Source organism: Anguilla anguilla, chromosome 2, assembly GCF_013347855.1.
Source record: "Anguilla anguilla isolate fAngAng1 chromosome 2, fAngAng1.pri, whole genome shotgun sequence".
NCBI classification, from domain to species: Eukaryota; Metazoa; Chordata; class Actinopteri; order Anguilliformes; family Anguillidae; genus Anguilla; species Anguilla anguilla.
In genome coordinates this window covers 50,232,643-50,249,025 of record NC_049202.1, presented here as the reverse complement: position 1 = coordinate 50,249,025, position 16,383 = coordinate 50,232,643, and the positions used below count along the sequence as shown (strand labels likewise).

Here is a 16,383-nt window from a genome sequence, read left to right as displayed (position 1 = left end):
TTAAATGTACAGGGTAGCTGTGATCCACTCAAGGGAACAAGGCGGTCACTGTCCTCCTGGGTGTGACCAGGCCAGCCTGGGATACAGAGAGCAGCCTTTACACAGCTTCCAAAACCCTGCCCATCTTTGCTATCTGCTCTTGGCAACATCTTCACCATATCCTCTCTCAATTCTTAGAACTTAAAAAGGTTTACACATCACAGCACACAAGTATTGATTGCACTGCACAACAGCAAATGACCATAATACTCAGGGGATTGGTTTTATTTAAATCCCCATCAATATTATCAATCAACAACTGTGGGGGTGCAGATCAATAACTGGACCACGGACAAATCATTATGAATATGCTCTCCAGTACTTTGGAACAAATAAAGCATTGTCATCTTCCTTCTTCCCTGGGAATACATCACCAACTTTAAAAAAGAACAGGCAATTCATCTGGAATCTTAAAATTTTGAATTTTATCTAGATTATCTTTCAGTATAATTTTGCCATAATTGTCATAAACCCATCATGCCAAAGAAGCTATGTCACAAGTGCATCTCATTGTTTTTTTACATTTTTATCTGCAGTACAATATAAAATTACAATGAGAGCAGCGATGCAGTTCCAGTAATTCCCACATGAACATTTCAGAATTAATTCATTAAAGGAGTTTTGGGAGGATGCCAGACTTTGACCTCCTTATTTTGGCTTGTTTTAACATTGATTTCAGCAGTAAAGTCTGTCAATGCGCTTTTAATGTTTGCTTTTGAATTAGATTATCTTCAAACTGGGACTGCTGTTTAAACTACACAGTGGCGTGTTCCTCTTCTTGCATTATTAAAGCTAGATGTGCTTCAATAGTGGCCTTCGGAGCAGCAGAGCAGAGATAAATATGAGATAACCGTTTGAATGAAGTTCAGAGTGACACAGTGCAATCGCGTGAAATAAAAGTTAGGCAGCCTGGATGCCAACCAGATTCAAAGATTTGAAAAAAGCTAGAAAGCTGCCTCTACATGCTGAATTGGAGCAGCAGAGCTGTGCACAGCATTCAAACAGCAAAGAGCCTCGACTTCAGCTGCTGATGAAGGAGGCCATTCCTGGCCAGGCCCATTGTTAGGGAAAGAAGCGCTGAGAGCGAGCCCTCATTCAAAGAACAGAACAGAGATTCCTACCTTCTCTCATTCACAAAACTCTGTCTGCCTCCCTCTGGATACGCCGGTAATCCAATCACGCTACTGCCAAGCAGGGAACTGGGCCACTGCGAGGCCGAGAGCACTCCTGCCTGTTTTGCCGCTGTCTTAAAACCTCGCAATTGTTCCTGTGCTGAAGAAGCAACGAGCGCTGTCGCTGATGTGTTCCAATAAGAGTCTCTCTCTCTTTCACTCTCTCCTTCCTTCCCTCCCTCCCTCCCTCCCTCCCTCTCCCTCCTGTGTGTCAGAGTGAGGGAGTGAGTCTAACGGCTCAGGCTGCACTCAGCCATTCAAATGCAGATTGCCAAGAAGCTTGCACTAATCCAACAGAGCACACTGACCCAGCCGCTCTGCTTTGGCCTCCCCGCTCCGCTCCTCTCTCTACCTCTCACACACGGCATCTTCACAGATGCCTTCACAGGCCGCTGAAGCTGCTGATGGTCTGTTGCAAGGAGCACACTGCTGACTATAAAACTAACCCAAACATAAAACTAACAATTCTCCAGGGAAAGAAGAGTTACTCATGTTCACAAATTTAAATTGCCTTGATCAAAAAGATTGTCTCTAACATAATCTCGCCTCCATCATAGATGCCAACCACTTTGCAGAAACCCCCTTGGCCATCTGCCAAACAAGACTGTTGACAGCAAAACAATGTTTCATAATAAGATCATTAGTAACTAAACTTATCTATTAATAATAGTGAAATACAACAAAAAATCCTAACAAAATGTAAATACCAGGGATCTCTTTTTTCTTTTTCCTTTTTTTAAGCAATGAAAGTCATCAGTTGTCACAAGTCACAAGTCAGGGCCTAGTCAGCTTGAGTAATACACATTAAAGGCTTAATGTAACAACAAGTGGTCCTTTGGGTGGACAGTGCCCTGATGACTTTCACTGCTTAAAAAAGAAAAAGAAAAAAGAGATCCCTGGTATTTACATTTTGTTAGGATTTTTTGTTGTATTTCACTGAACAGTTTTCCATACAATTCTTAGAAGCTATCAAAATCTGGTAAATTATGGCATATTATCAAGAGAATGTTTAAACAAGTGGTTGAGACAGTATAGACATTGTCTCTGTTCAGTTTCATCCTCAGTAGTTTTATACAAACAGCTCCTCTTTATACCTTGTAGGCTTTTTGGCCTCTGGGTTTCATTTATCATCCAACCTCTATCTTCACTTAAAAAAAAGTGACAGTTCCTGCTAAAGAACTACTGTTTTTCACTTGTGCTTTCAAGCACTTCAGATGCATATCTATCTTCCCCTCCCCCCAATATGTGTCAGATTAGCCCATCAGCGACAGGGAAAACAGAAATGTCTAGTCATTTGAAATCTCTAGGACATGGATTGTACCATGTTTAAATACATCCAACAGCGTTGTCCTCCTCCACAAACCTATTGCCCCCAAGGATCCTCCTGAGATAGAACACAGAATTCCATCAGCCCTGCAGAGACAGTCCACCTTTTTATGTACTACTGGGATTAGTGTCGTGTGGTAATGGTATCATTGAGCAACTCCTTGGTCTGGGACTAGGTGCAGTCCTTCATATCTAATTCAGACCAAAGCAAAACAGATGACAACACTGTGTGGATGTAAGCAATAACGCATGTGAACATTCACCCTTAGAAAATGTACTACAATGAACAACTTATTATTGCCCAGCCTGTCTAATAAGTAATCAGTGTAATAAATCTCACCTACAGAAACCACTGGCTGAAAGATATTACCAGCTATTAGCCCAAACTTTACATCAGATCCCAAAGAACTTGAGGGTTTCATGTACTGATATTTACCTTAATTTAGCTGTGAAGAGCCTGGAGGACAGAGACATGTGTCGGCATTCAACACTTCAAGTGCACAGGATATCTACAGTTCTACCACAGCGGGTGGGCGTGTTCTAAAGCCGCCACATAGATAAGCTTGTGCAGTGAAGTGTTTCCTCCTCTGTAGGGCTTGTACTTCCTGTTTGTGTTAAACCATCTGCACTCTGTTCAAATTTCTGTTCCCAAAAGGCCCCGGATGGTTGACTTTTGAATGCTTTCACTAATGTAACCATAATGTGTGATATAAGGTCACGGCTCAAACCTTCATATATGTGCGGTCTCAGATAACCACAGCAGTCCAAGCAGTTATAGAGGAACACAACAAAAAGTGTAATGACACAGCCCAATGTCTCAGACAAAAATCTGAGAATTTGGATGCCTGGAAAAGTGCTAGACACAAAAACCTCTCCTTTAGTTTAGGCTGAACCGGCTATTACAGGATGAGGTATTGTCTATGGAAATCTGCATCTTGGCTTTCAGTGGGGGGACGGGTGCTGGAGACAGAGATCCTTTTTTCTCTCCCTCAAAAGGGAAAAGTGCTGGGCAAGACAATCCCAGACTGTCCGCATTCCCATCCCACATTGTCTCTCAGCAGATAATGTACCTTCACTCTGACACTATTTCTGTAGGACAACAGAAAAAAAACATTAGGCTACCATACTTATCACATGGGGACCTCTTCATATAAGATATTGAAGAACTCATGAAACCCTCAACTTGCATGTCACATATCTTCCAAATATAAGGTACTGTTTGACAAACCCACTAATTCAAGAGCCAATTAACTTTCAGTGAGAGGGCTATGCACAAAACTACGAAAACAAAGATATATTCTGGACCCTCAATTATATTATTTGATAATCAGTAGCTGCCTTTGCCTATTCTGAATTTTTATGCTGAAAACAAACACCAGGGTCTTTCCCAACCATTTTAATCCTTAGCAAGTTTCCATGTCAATGGTAATTCATTGTATTGGAGTCGGTCTTGGCACAGAACAGTGATGTCAATGCTTTGTCAACATTTTTTCTAGCTGGACCCTTTCGAGTGAGAACAAAATAAAAAGAAAGTGGACGGGGGTGACCAAGGAAAGAAGCAGAAGGATGTAACACTTGCCAAAAAATGAAGGGGTTAGAGGTCAAATCTTCATGTGGGTGACATTGGGAGTGAGAAAGAAAGGTCGATTGTATACAACAATGCTTCATTCCTCCCTCAGGACTGCACACGGAATAGGGGGTATTATAGTGAACATACCAGTCCAATTATTTCAGAAGGCTATTTTTGCTCTCTAGAGACCCCTGCTGGTAGTGGGAGGCTCCAAAGCAGGATTCCTGAATGGCAATGTTACGCTCGAGCAGACATGGCATGAATTACTCCCATAAAGTGAACGATTCAAATAAACCTGCTGGCGAAAGCAGGTAAATGCAGACGCTAAAGAGCACTGGACTACAAAAACACATTACTGAAAGTTGACAGGTTTATCTGCAATTGCAGATGAGCTCAAAAGGAACACTGTTTTGTATCAGGCAGCAATGTTGAGACAGATTGTCAAAGCATGGTGCTACTGCAGTGTAACTGAAAGGGCCTCCTGCTTTCACAGAGGGGAGGCAGCTCCTCAGTCTGTTCACCCCTCCCCCAACCCCATGTGCTCTTTAATTCATTAAGCCAATGTCTGCTTCTCCCACACTGCACAACAGACACACACACACACACACACACAATACACACATAAGCCCCGCATAAACTTTTTCCTTAAAGTTGAGCTTTTCATTTGCATAATTTTGGCTTACAATAGAAAAAGAGCTCAGCCTTTGTATGAAATTAACATTCTGAGCAGCAAAAAGGGAAATACTTCTTGTCTCACTCAAAGGTTGTGGCACTCCAAGTAGTTTGGCTATTCAAAGCTTGAGGTACAGAAAGCTTTAAAGTAACCCTTTCCTTTCCTGCTATCACAGTCCCAGCAACTGCACATGGGCAATAAGCATCGTAAAAGCTGGTGCCATTTTCAAGGTTTTGACCAAATCCTGGTTTGAAAACAAACCACTGTAGTATAGTATAAAGCTCTTGGCATCCGCTGCCAGTTTTAAACGTAGTCTCAGTCTTGTACATCACCATTGCTATGAGCATACATGGCATGCGCTTTTCCAGGGTCCTTTGCTTTTAAGAGCAGAGCATCTACTCATCATGTTATGCATCTTGCTGTCTCAGGCAGCTCTAGATTGACCATCCTAATTTATGTTTAGCTCCATAAAAACTTTTCCGCTAAACGCATGGTGTTTTTAATCCATGTGCCTCACAGGAAGTCAAATACACATTTTGCAACTGAAAACAAAGGTAATTATGTCATGATTTTGCCAGAACAGAGGATGAATTAGCCACCCAATGATGGCCAACACCGGCCTGGAACAAGACTGGGCAAGTTAAAAATATAGGGATGCAGTGGAATTGCATAAGCATATGGTCATGCGACCATTATTTTAAGATAACCATTTAGTAAATATGAAACATTTACCTGGTGATCACTTACCCAGAAATACCATAATAGGCCCAGTGGCTTCAGTTTTACTGTCCACACCTCAGTGTGCTATACATAGGGGTGGGGGCTTTAAAACCCAGAGAGATGATGGCGTAGTCACATGGTAACTGACTGACCAGCAACATGCTGAGAAGAAATGTAGCTGAGAAAATTATGGGTGTTCCACTAGACTACTACTTCATTTCTGAAAACAAGAAAACAATTCTTTATACAAAAAGTCTATTAAAGTTGTAATACCGACATGAAATCCATAGCTAATCCATACATCACCAAGATTCCAATCCCATAATATGCATCCCAATATATAACATCATGAAATAAGCAAACTACATGGCATCTATAGTTAGAAGTTAGAAGCAGCCGAGTTCACCCTAAGAGAAAAGCAGTATAACTCACCCGATAATCCACCACAAACCTCAAAACGAACATAGCACTGCCAACTTTCCAGGGCTTTGTTTGGGACACTCACAAAATTGCAAACTGTTAAATTTCACAAACAGTGAGCAGATACCCCCAGTCCCGCGAAAAAGGGAAAAGAAAACAGCAGGCGGAGAAAGGGAACTCTGGAGCGGGAAGCGAGGAGCGGTGTGTGGTTCTGTTTGTCCAGGGAGGAAGAGAGGGCCAGCGTTCAGGACACTCACACAATACAAATGAACCCCCATACACTCACTCCAACCTCTCCCCTGTCTCCTCACACTCCACTGCCTGGACCAGTGCACTCCAGGTCTTTCCCTGGAAATCCCTCACAATCAACAGTCTTCCGCCATTCACATTCACAGGTATGCAAGTGATCCTGAAATAATTACATTACCAGGAACTATTTCATTTCTACAGGCAAACACATCACATGACTGTATATACAGTATATGAAATATAGAAACCCTGAGTGTGTAGTTCATATCTCATTCTAATACCAGACTGTCATACTGCAATATCTCATTAATAACCCCCAGATGCTAGCTCAGTCAGCATTTGAGCCACTGATATACCTGCCATATGCACTCTGCCATTTAATCACTCATATTATTTGCTAATGCCTTTTCCTTCAGCCTGTGAGGGAACTAAATCGCTCAAATTCTCAAGCTTGATTTGCACTCCTTACTGAAAAAGAGGACAAAACCATACCACTCCTGTACTGTATATGTTTATTTATAGTATTTATTTTTATTTACTTCTATTTATTACACATGTATACGTATTATCATATAAGCATTGCTATGGTTCAAATAGCATATTAATTACAGAACTAAACAACAACCCATGCCAGCTCTGGGTCATAAAAATAGTTGCTTTTTTGTTGCACACATTGCACAAATTGCATACTTGCTCAGCTGTATTAAAAAGCTGCTTCCCAGCATATGTTGGCATGCATTTAAATAATACAATCTCACATGGTCTGAGCTGAAGGGCACAAACTGCTGAGAGGGTTTGTTTAGGAGGGTGTCTTTCTGCAGGAAGCAGACTCAAGCCCATGCCCTGCTGTCAGAAAGGAAATCATTTCACTTTGCCCCAATACATTCTTCCCCAGGTCCTGTCTCTAACCCAGCACCTTGGGCCCAGCCTCAAAAACTGTCTGTCAACGGGGCCTCTTCACAAGGCAGTATATGAATGCTGTGTTCAGCCCCCTGTAACCCTGGGCCGGCCTGTTACAGTGGATATATAGTCTTCAGATTAAAGGTCATCGATCATTTTTTGGTAATAGTAAATGCAGCTCAGAAGTGTTTCCACAGCAGGGAGTGATAGCACCTCTAGTTCACTGAAGGAATAATTTTCTTTGCTGACTGTATTATTCTGTGCTTTTTATTTTATCTTCTCTCAAAAAAGCTGTTATTTTAGGATAAAAAAATTAATGGATGTTTGTATTAGTCATTGCATAAAATGCCTTCTTTTGTAATATTTCTTTGGTATTTTTGTTCTTTCGTGTTCATTGCACAGGCCAGATCCATTAGCATTTAACAACACATTCCACAAATAGTTCCTCCATAATAAACCTGCAACATACCATTCCTTATATATGCAAACATTTCTTAATAGGATTATGTTTAATTTCTGTTTTCAAAGGTTATAAAAATATAACAATATGTCAATATGTCCAGCACCTGCAAAGTGATCAGCAATGCATCTTCAGTCTGATTTCCTTGAAGGATTTGAATGGTCTGTACAGCAAGTATTAACATGTAAACTCCGCCTAGTTGATAAAGTTTTAGCCAATTTTAGCTATTTTAATTGAATACAATCAGACAATCAGAGGAGCAAGCAGCTGTTTTGTGAATTTTGCTCAGGCTGACAGACTGAAAAGTTCATCTTTCTCATTAGAGGATCAGACTGTTTCTGTGTGTGGAGGGATCTCTTCTGAACCACAGCTGAGCTGACCTTCACATGCCCATGTATGGCGAAGCGACTCCTTCTAGACAGGGATGTGTGAGCAGGTCATTTAATTAGCCTTTTCATTTTACCACATGGGGAATGCTCTAATATTAGATGCCATGACAAATGCACCTGGCCATAATAGGAGCTACTTTCAGGCATTATTTTCCTTTGAAAATAAAATCTGGACATTGAAACAGTGCCACACAGGGAAAGACCCAGGGTCAGAGAGGGACATCATACATATAAGCATCTATAATGTTCTCTTAGGAACTAATCATGCAGCCCCTTGTCCCTTATCCATTGATGGAGTTTGCCCCAGGAGTTACATATCCGCACTAGTGTTCTGAAAGCTCGGCACTTCCCTGAGCTAACCTGGCATCATTCCAGAGCCTAACAAGATTGAATTTTGCTCTCAGAAGGAGAATGTAGTTATGTAATATTAATTTCATAATGTCGGCTTCTTTACCAGTGAGAAAGTAAAGCTGAATAAAATGACAGCTAATCTATTACAGAGAGACATACTGACGAGGGCATCAACCAGTATTGCATTACAGTCTCCAACCAAACCTGGAAAACCCCTTAAATCACAGAAAAAACTAACAACAAAAAAAAAACTATCATGGCAAGATGCCCTTGGAAAATAGACCTAAAATGAATTCACGAGCCTACAGCCAACAGGAGATTAGAAAAACCACCAATGATCATAATTTTCCAACAGTTTCCCTTTATTAAGTGGCCTTGCATGAAATGGCAGCCAAACGTGAAACAAATGATCCCAGTGACTGGTCAAATAGAGTTGCGCGCACACACACACACATGTACACACACACGTACACACACACCTACACACACACACACACACACATGTACACACACACACACAAGACACAGTTGTTACAACTGATGCTGTGTGACACCCAGTGTGCAGTCTTCCTGCAAGGACATGTGAACAGGCTTTAACACTCACCTGTGAGAAGGTGCAGTGGTCGTAGTGGGCAGGCTAGCTGTAAGACTCCTCCTGTTGTTTTTACACTTCTATGCCTGTTCAGAGGCCCCTGTCCCCAATACGCAACATGCAGTCAGTCGTCTTTTCTAATTTAAGCTGCTGTTGAGGTCAGACAACTAATTTGCCCAGCTATATACAGCGTAGCGCCACATGTATAAATATACACACTCACTTTCACTCGCATTTCAATTTCCTCTTCAGCACACCAAATTGATGTGTGCTTCATAGAGAGTGGGACTTCAGTTCAGAGCACATCCGAGAGTGAAGCATTATGAGGTCTATTTTTGATCTTAATAGCTTCACACTACACCTCTGCTGACCTTTGTCAGGTTTAGACGTTCACACCCTGCTCTTTCCCAGACTGTTTCACGCAACCCCTCGGTCAAAGTACACAACCTCCTGGCGCATGAGTGCCATGTTTGCAGATAAAAGTTTCTTTGTTTTCCCTCGTTCCTCAGGCACTGAGAGGTAAGAAGAAACACTGAGAAACTCTGGTGCCCATAAATAAACACATCATTTACAGCCCATTACCAATAGGGATGCTCTTAAAGATAAACAAACTTAGGCAGAGAGCCAAAGAAAACAATACCACTCATGTTATTTCAGTCTCACTAAATAAAATGTCGGCACTCTGTTTACTCGAATGTATATGCAGTCCTGGAACTGATTCCTAACAGACCAAAGGTAGATGGAAGTGATTCTGCTCTGCTGCCATCTGCTGGACATACAGTGCTGTATTTCCTGCTGAGAGACGGGACATGACACTGGCCAAGCTAAAAATGCAACATAACGAAATACCCTTCTCAGTAGAATTTCAAATAAAATTATTTATATTTTACATATAAAATAATTTTCTAACAGATGTAAAGGACCAATGATTTAATTTACTTTATTTCACTGAATGGTCAGTGAAACAGGCCTAACAGCCATGTTATATTTGTGTCTCTCTCCTCAGCCATGCTGCAAATAATGTTTTCTGGGGGCCATCTGTCAGGTCCCATCATGTGATACAACTGCACAGTATCAGTAAGACCATTTCCTGAATGATTATTGGAAATTACTATAAAATGTCCTCATTTCCGCAATACAATATCATTTTAATTTATGATTTAGAACTTTCAGCCCTTCATCTATAATTATAAATAGAAAAAATACAACACTTGGCTAGATTATGTTGATATTGGGTTGTCTTTTCTGGCCATTTAGGCTAGCATTTGTGCTTTTCTTGGCTGTTGAAGTCTGTGATCACCTTTATCCAATGATGAAACATTTCTATCCCGTTGAGAGTGATGACAATGCCCCCATCCACAGGGCACGAGGCGTCACTGAATAGTTTAATGAGCATGAACATTATGTGAATCATATGCTACGGCCTTTGCAGTCATTCGATCTCAATCCAGTTGATCACCTATGGGAGATTCTGGACCAGCATGTTAGACAGCACTCTCCACCACCATCATCAAAACACCAAATTAGGGATGTTATGTTTTGGAAGAATGTTGTTCCATCCCTCCAGTTGAGTTCCAGAGACCTGTAGAATCTATGCCAAGGCATATTAAAGCTGTTGTGGTGGCTCATGGTGGCCCAACACCTTACTAAGACACTTAATGTTGGTTTTTCCCTTAATTTGTCACACATCTGTATATTGAAGGAATTCAGGTTAAATACGACAGTGTCCTACCTGGGAATTGAACCTACTGTAGGTTACAAGCCCAGTTCCCTAACCATCATACTCTGCTGCTACCACTATTCTGTGTAGAATACAGCACTCCACAAAGAATGCACAGTCTTCCTGAGGAATATCTTCTAATGTACCACCCGGCCAGAAAAAAATTGGTTGTTTGAGAATTCAGTTATGTCCAAAAGTCATTACTTGATCCTCCTGAGTACAGCACTTTATCCAAAATCCCATCCTTTCAAAAGAAGGAAACAGTACATTAAGTCTTTATTTTAGCATTAATAGTGATTCCACTCTTCCCTTTTTATGACCCGGCAAAGTCTGAAACTCAGTGGTTTTATGTACAGAGCACATCTGGTAACTGACCCATATTTCCTGGAACAATATTACAAGCTTAGGCCTTTTCTCTACAAACCTAGTTTAACACTGGATTGGTTGCAGGTTAAGTTTGCTGGCTCAGGGGTGAGCCAGGCATTTCCACTCAAAGTCTTCATGTAGCAGGTCCATACCATGAATTAACCATCTCTCCATTCTTACATTGTACCACAGTTACAAAAGTGCTGTTACTGATGCTGCTAAATTTTTAAAAATAAATCTCTTTTATTTTATTTTACAGGCAAGTGATCCCACACTAGCCTTAGTCCTACCATATTCAATAGCAGCATCAAGCATAGAAAGCATAGTGTTAATGTAACCAAGACAGAAGAAACCCAAGTCCATGGCATCCATTATGGCTCCATTCCTCTTTGACAATTATTAGTTGGCACCATTACTCTTGGTGTAGTGTGCTGCATATTGGCCAAACCTATTTAGTAGCACACCGTTATCATCTTTCAAAACTGGTATGAATCACAACTCAAATGTGTACTCTATTTCTAGGGGATTTTGAAAATGGAGAAGGTCCAGGTCTTTGATATTTAAATCCACTGGTTACTATTTCAAAACTTACTACTGGAGATATTCCAGACTTACAGGCCACGTGTGTTTGCACATTTCTTAAAGAGTAGCACTAAGTGGATTTTATATACTGTAGATTATCTCGAAACATTCAGAACCACCAATAGGAAAGGTATAAATACAAACCCAAGTGATTATCAATTTAGAAGTCATTCTCCCTTACAAATGCAGAAAGAAAAAAAACAGCCCAAATGGCAGAAAACGCCTCACTCTTCCGGCATGTGGTAAACAGAAAAGGCACCATTGTTTCTTTTCAGTAAGCTTGCAGTAAGTTAACCTCTGGCTATCTATTCAAATTATTCTGATGCTATTGAAGCATAATAAGAGTTTTACACTGTAACGACCTATAACAACAGATAACATAACAGATAATAACAGATAACAATAACAGAATAATATCTGTTATAACAACAAGAATAACACATGACAATAACAATAACAAATAAAATACTTGTGCAATAACAGTTCATAAGTTATTATTAAGAGCTCTTTAGTTGAGAAGCCCTTGATAACTATTTGCTACCTTTTATAGCACATTTTTCCAACAATGTTGAACACATGCAACTTTCCGAAAGCAAGCACGGTCACATAAGGCCCACAGTCTGTAGGAACAATAACAAGATTACACAACCAGATGCACTGCTTCTATCAGCAGCCACTAGTGGGTCCCCATGGCTGAGTGTTCCTGGCTTCAGGCCGACTATGTGTAGTTTTTTCCAGGCCAGAGAAAAGAAAACACCAATACATGATCCCCATTTACTCACGACTCCACAAGCCTCTTTTCCATCACAACTTGCAAGTTACACTTTGTAGGACAGAAGAACAGATAGTACGGAATTCCTCTGTCTGACACCATAGGCCCTTTACCTGTTCAGTTCTGTTCAAACTGAATTAGCCATTGTTCCAGATGGAAAGCAGCATGTCCTCAGGAGGACAGGATAAATCAATACAGCTGAAGATTATAACTACATTAAAAATATCATCTTCATTATTCTCTACAATCAAAACTGTATTTGAGGAAACGATCTAAGCACTGAAGGCCATGTCCAAACAACATCTGAGCTGAGGGAAAGAAAGTTACTTGATAGCACAGCAGGCTCTCTGCAGCAATTACTTGGGTCTGGATTGTTTTTTAAAGTATTTGCGGACACATTTGCCACATGCTTCTAATTCAATCCCTCAACACAATCGCACATGTTGCAAATTTTCTGTACAGTACTGACCAGGCAGACAGCAGCAGCTGCAGCCTTAATTGGCTACATGCTCCCCACAATTAAAAAGTAAGGGTTAGGCACTGTTTCTAGAAGCTCATAGGAACAGCCCACTGCCTTCAGAACAGTTCATCAATAAGTAAAAAAATGGACCTTATTGAAGAGCTGAACCACAACTGCCAAACCAGACCAATGAGGCATGTGGGATATGGGTTGAGCTGTATTTTAATTGTACCACTGGTTAGATTTTTAGAACATGTTGATGAAATGTTGATTAAATGAACCACACTAGTGTATGTTTAAAAGTAATAGAGAGAGAGAGAGAGAGAGAGAGAGAGAGAGAGAGACAGAGAGAGAGAGAGAGAGAGAGAGAGATCTGATTAAGTAAACTACTACAAATAGTTATTACTTATGAGTACAAATTAAACACACAGCAGCTAGATCACATTCACTGACTCCTCTTCCAGTAAACTATGCTTATGTTGGCTGTTTATGTCATATGTGACTCCAGTATGGATTTAAAGAGGAAGACACACAACTTGAATTTAACAGATACGCCATTTTTCTCACCGGAGGGAAAATGTATGATTTGCCTCCATATGAAGAACACATTCTCCCTCATGTGCAGCTATAAATCAAAGCACTTGCTGTACAGGACTACAGGCTGTTTACTCTGAATCAGATAGTCATGTTTTTAAAGGAGGAAAACAGCTGCACTTCTTTTAATGGGATTGAAGGGCTGGAAACCACACCGTGGCTGTCATGAAAAACTACTCACAAACACATTTTAAATAAAGAGAAGCATCAAAAGTTTAACTATTTCTTTACCGCGTGTGATTTGCTAGCCAGGTGATGTGTAAAATATCATGTGCTTGGGAGTTTGGCTTTTTAGCAATGAAGTAGTTCTTCAACAAGAGCAAAGGCATTAAAAAAAACTTAAAAATAACTGCAAATGCCTTGATTATTCATTTCTTATGGACTGCAATGACATGTTTTAAACAACAGATCATTGCAGCTCCCAGGTTTAACGTCTTGCACCTCCAGTGCATTCCTTCTCCTCACTAGCAAAAACACACGCAAACACAAGCAACAATGGGTTCTTTGTCATAGGTAGCTGATAGGAATTTTTCCATCATTAGTGACAACAATTGTGCTACAGTCAACACCAGCATAAAACTTTTTGTGAAATCTTCAAATATTGTATTCCTGTTGAATGCACTTATGAATATTGTGTAATGTGTTGTTATAATGGCAATAATGAAAAATAAAAAATAAATAGGCCTAAATAAACAGCACCTAATAAAATGCAATCTCATTCTCAATGTATGTTCTTTCTGGAAAAACCCAACCTTATGTTATAAAACCCATTACATGAAAAACAAACAGGTTTTTCACAACAGGTCATTTTCAGACAACTTGTCAAACAAGTCTACATCACACCTCTAATTTAACGTGACTAAGATTAAAATTGTACAGTCAGAAATCATAACACACATCTGTCTCCTGTTTATTTAGAAACCCTCTCAACACACAAATGGCTCCACACCTCCTTGGTAAACTGTGTAGCAATTTGTCTGGGGAATTCTTGGGTGTTCTCTGTCCTGGGTGCCTATTAAAAAAGGACAAACATTTTTAAAAAGCCAGTGTTTGCCCATCACACAACTTTGAAATGGCAGGCCAGAGAAGAGCCTACGTTCCAGATTTACGTACATAAAATTTGAAGCGCAAATTGCGGGCTGACAAGACATATTGGTGCGTTCACAGTCTGCCTGAAATTAAGGTCTTATTTACTAGGGCTACAGCTAATTACACAGGCAGTGAATAGTGCTGCCTATTATTCACAATGCGCATATGAAGCAGAGCTGAAAAGGCACAGTTAAACAAAAAAAACTCCTGTTGAATACACAGTAAAATGTCCAGTATTAATTCAACTCTAACAGAGTTTATGTGAGTCCACTCTGGCCATAGATTTAACACGGAACATTGTACTGTGTATCTTCATTGGATGTGAGGAAATTGATGTATCTTCTGGTGCCACATAAAAGCATACCCAGCACAACAGACAGTGGAGGAAAGAATATCGATTGCACTGTGATGTTCCAGCTGTGGCGGCAATTGCCGATTGAATTAATCCAGATGCGAGAGAGTGTAATGTCACAAGGAGCTTCAGTATTGCCAGAATGGAATGGGGAAACGTTGTGTTGGAGGTTCTAGGTCATATTATATTTCTCCCAGAAGAATAGTTATATCTACGACTGGGTTTTTGTCACGTAAGTTGCAGGTGTCACAGATTCCATGATGTTTGTCTTTTTTTGCAGTTCAGTGAATTTCCCTGTTTTTAGCTTTCTGTGATTTTTTAGCAGTTTTGGATGGTAACTACGATGCAGCCTGCAGTCAGATGTTACAATAAAATACTTAATGTAGTTACGGCAACATTTGCTGAAAGACTAAAACCTTGCAACATATACCAAATCTAACTTTAAAGAAACAACAAAAACATATGATAACCCTGTGTTTTATTATTTTAGTAATGTAATTTCAGCAAGCTCAGTGTGCTCTGTTTCTAACAATGTTCTGCTTAAGGCAAAAAGCATGCTCTTTCCATAATGGGCAAACGTGATTTTACGCACTAGCCTATCAATGCATTTACTTGTATTACTTACAAGTGCAGCAACTTTCCATTAATTTTTTTCGAAACCTCAAGCACTGGCTATAGCTGGGCATGTTATTTCAATCATTTCCCACTGCTCCGCATGGACAAATTGGTTAATAAATTGAATTAATTAATTCAATTTTAAAAATTATGTTTTTAAACACTGACTTCTTCCTCTTTTTTCAGTTTTCTGTGACTTTTAACAACTTTTCTGTGCTTGCTCTGCAGCTATAGCCAACATCTGTCATGACAAACACCCAGCCTTTATTGTTTGGCTGAAATAATTAAGCAATAATAATTAATATTAATAATCTGAACATTTGATGATTTCTTGCTCGGGAATTTGGAGTAATGTGATTCTTGTGGCAAAGATTTTCTCAGCGCATCTTTGAGGACTATACCCGTCTTGCTTGTGCCTAGATTTACGCCTACCTACAGAGGTGAGAAAATTGAGAAATTCCATGCAAAAATCAACCCTCGTTCTGTAAATTTAACAAAATATATAATCAGCCACACTTACAATATCTCTGTCTGTTATTTACATGATCCTCCCTTGAATACATATGCATTATGCAGAGAAGCGCACATTGCAATGACTCACATAAAGGGCATGCATACTGCACTGCCAGCCCTGTGCACCTCTGTGATACATAAGACGCAATGTATCATAGTGGTATTTTGAATAGTTGGCACTCATGACATGGCTATAGTTACACTCGACAGTCAAATCAGCCAGTGTCCTGTATCAACAGGTTAACAAATAGATTTTTAAAATGTCATGTTCGCAGAGAGTGAAAAAATCTGAAATATCCATCAACATGAGAATGCCCTTTGAGATCAAACCAGAACTAAATTAGGCAGAGGAGCTGTCACAACAATCTCTCCAGGCCACAACAAACCCCGTGCTATTTAAGACACGTTACCTCCAAGTTCCACATATTTCAGGGATTAAACCCTAAACACTCCATGGAC

At 40.1% G+C, this 16,383-nt stretch overlaps 1 protein-coding gene across 5 annotated transcripts in view; it reads right to left on the bottom strand.

The window, feature by feature from the left end:
- The window catches only part of LOC118220537 (neuronal-specific septin-3-like), a 66,854-nt gene that overhangs the window by 28,697 nt on the left and 21,774 nt on the right, over positions 1–16,383 (bottom strand). Inside the window, exon 1 of one of the 5 annotated variants that reach the window (XM_035404361.1) lies at positions 8,874–8,982. The exons of 1 other annotated variant lie outside the window; for it this stretch is intronic. Coding sequence is in view for 1 of the 4 variants with exons in the window: in XM_035404358.1 (XP_035260249.1) it covers positions 1,161–1,170 (10 nt within the window). In the remaining 3 variants the exon portion in view is untranslated. Of the gene's footprint in view, positions 1–1,160; positions 1,369–2,973; positions 3,060–5,932; positions 6,107–8,873; positions 8,983–16,383 lie in introns of those variants that run through there. 3 more of the 5 variants (XM_035404360.1, XM_035404359.1, XM_035404358.1) reach the window with 3 other exon arrangements.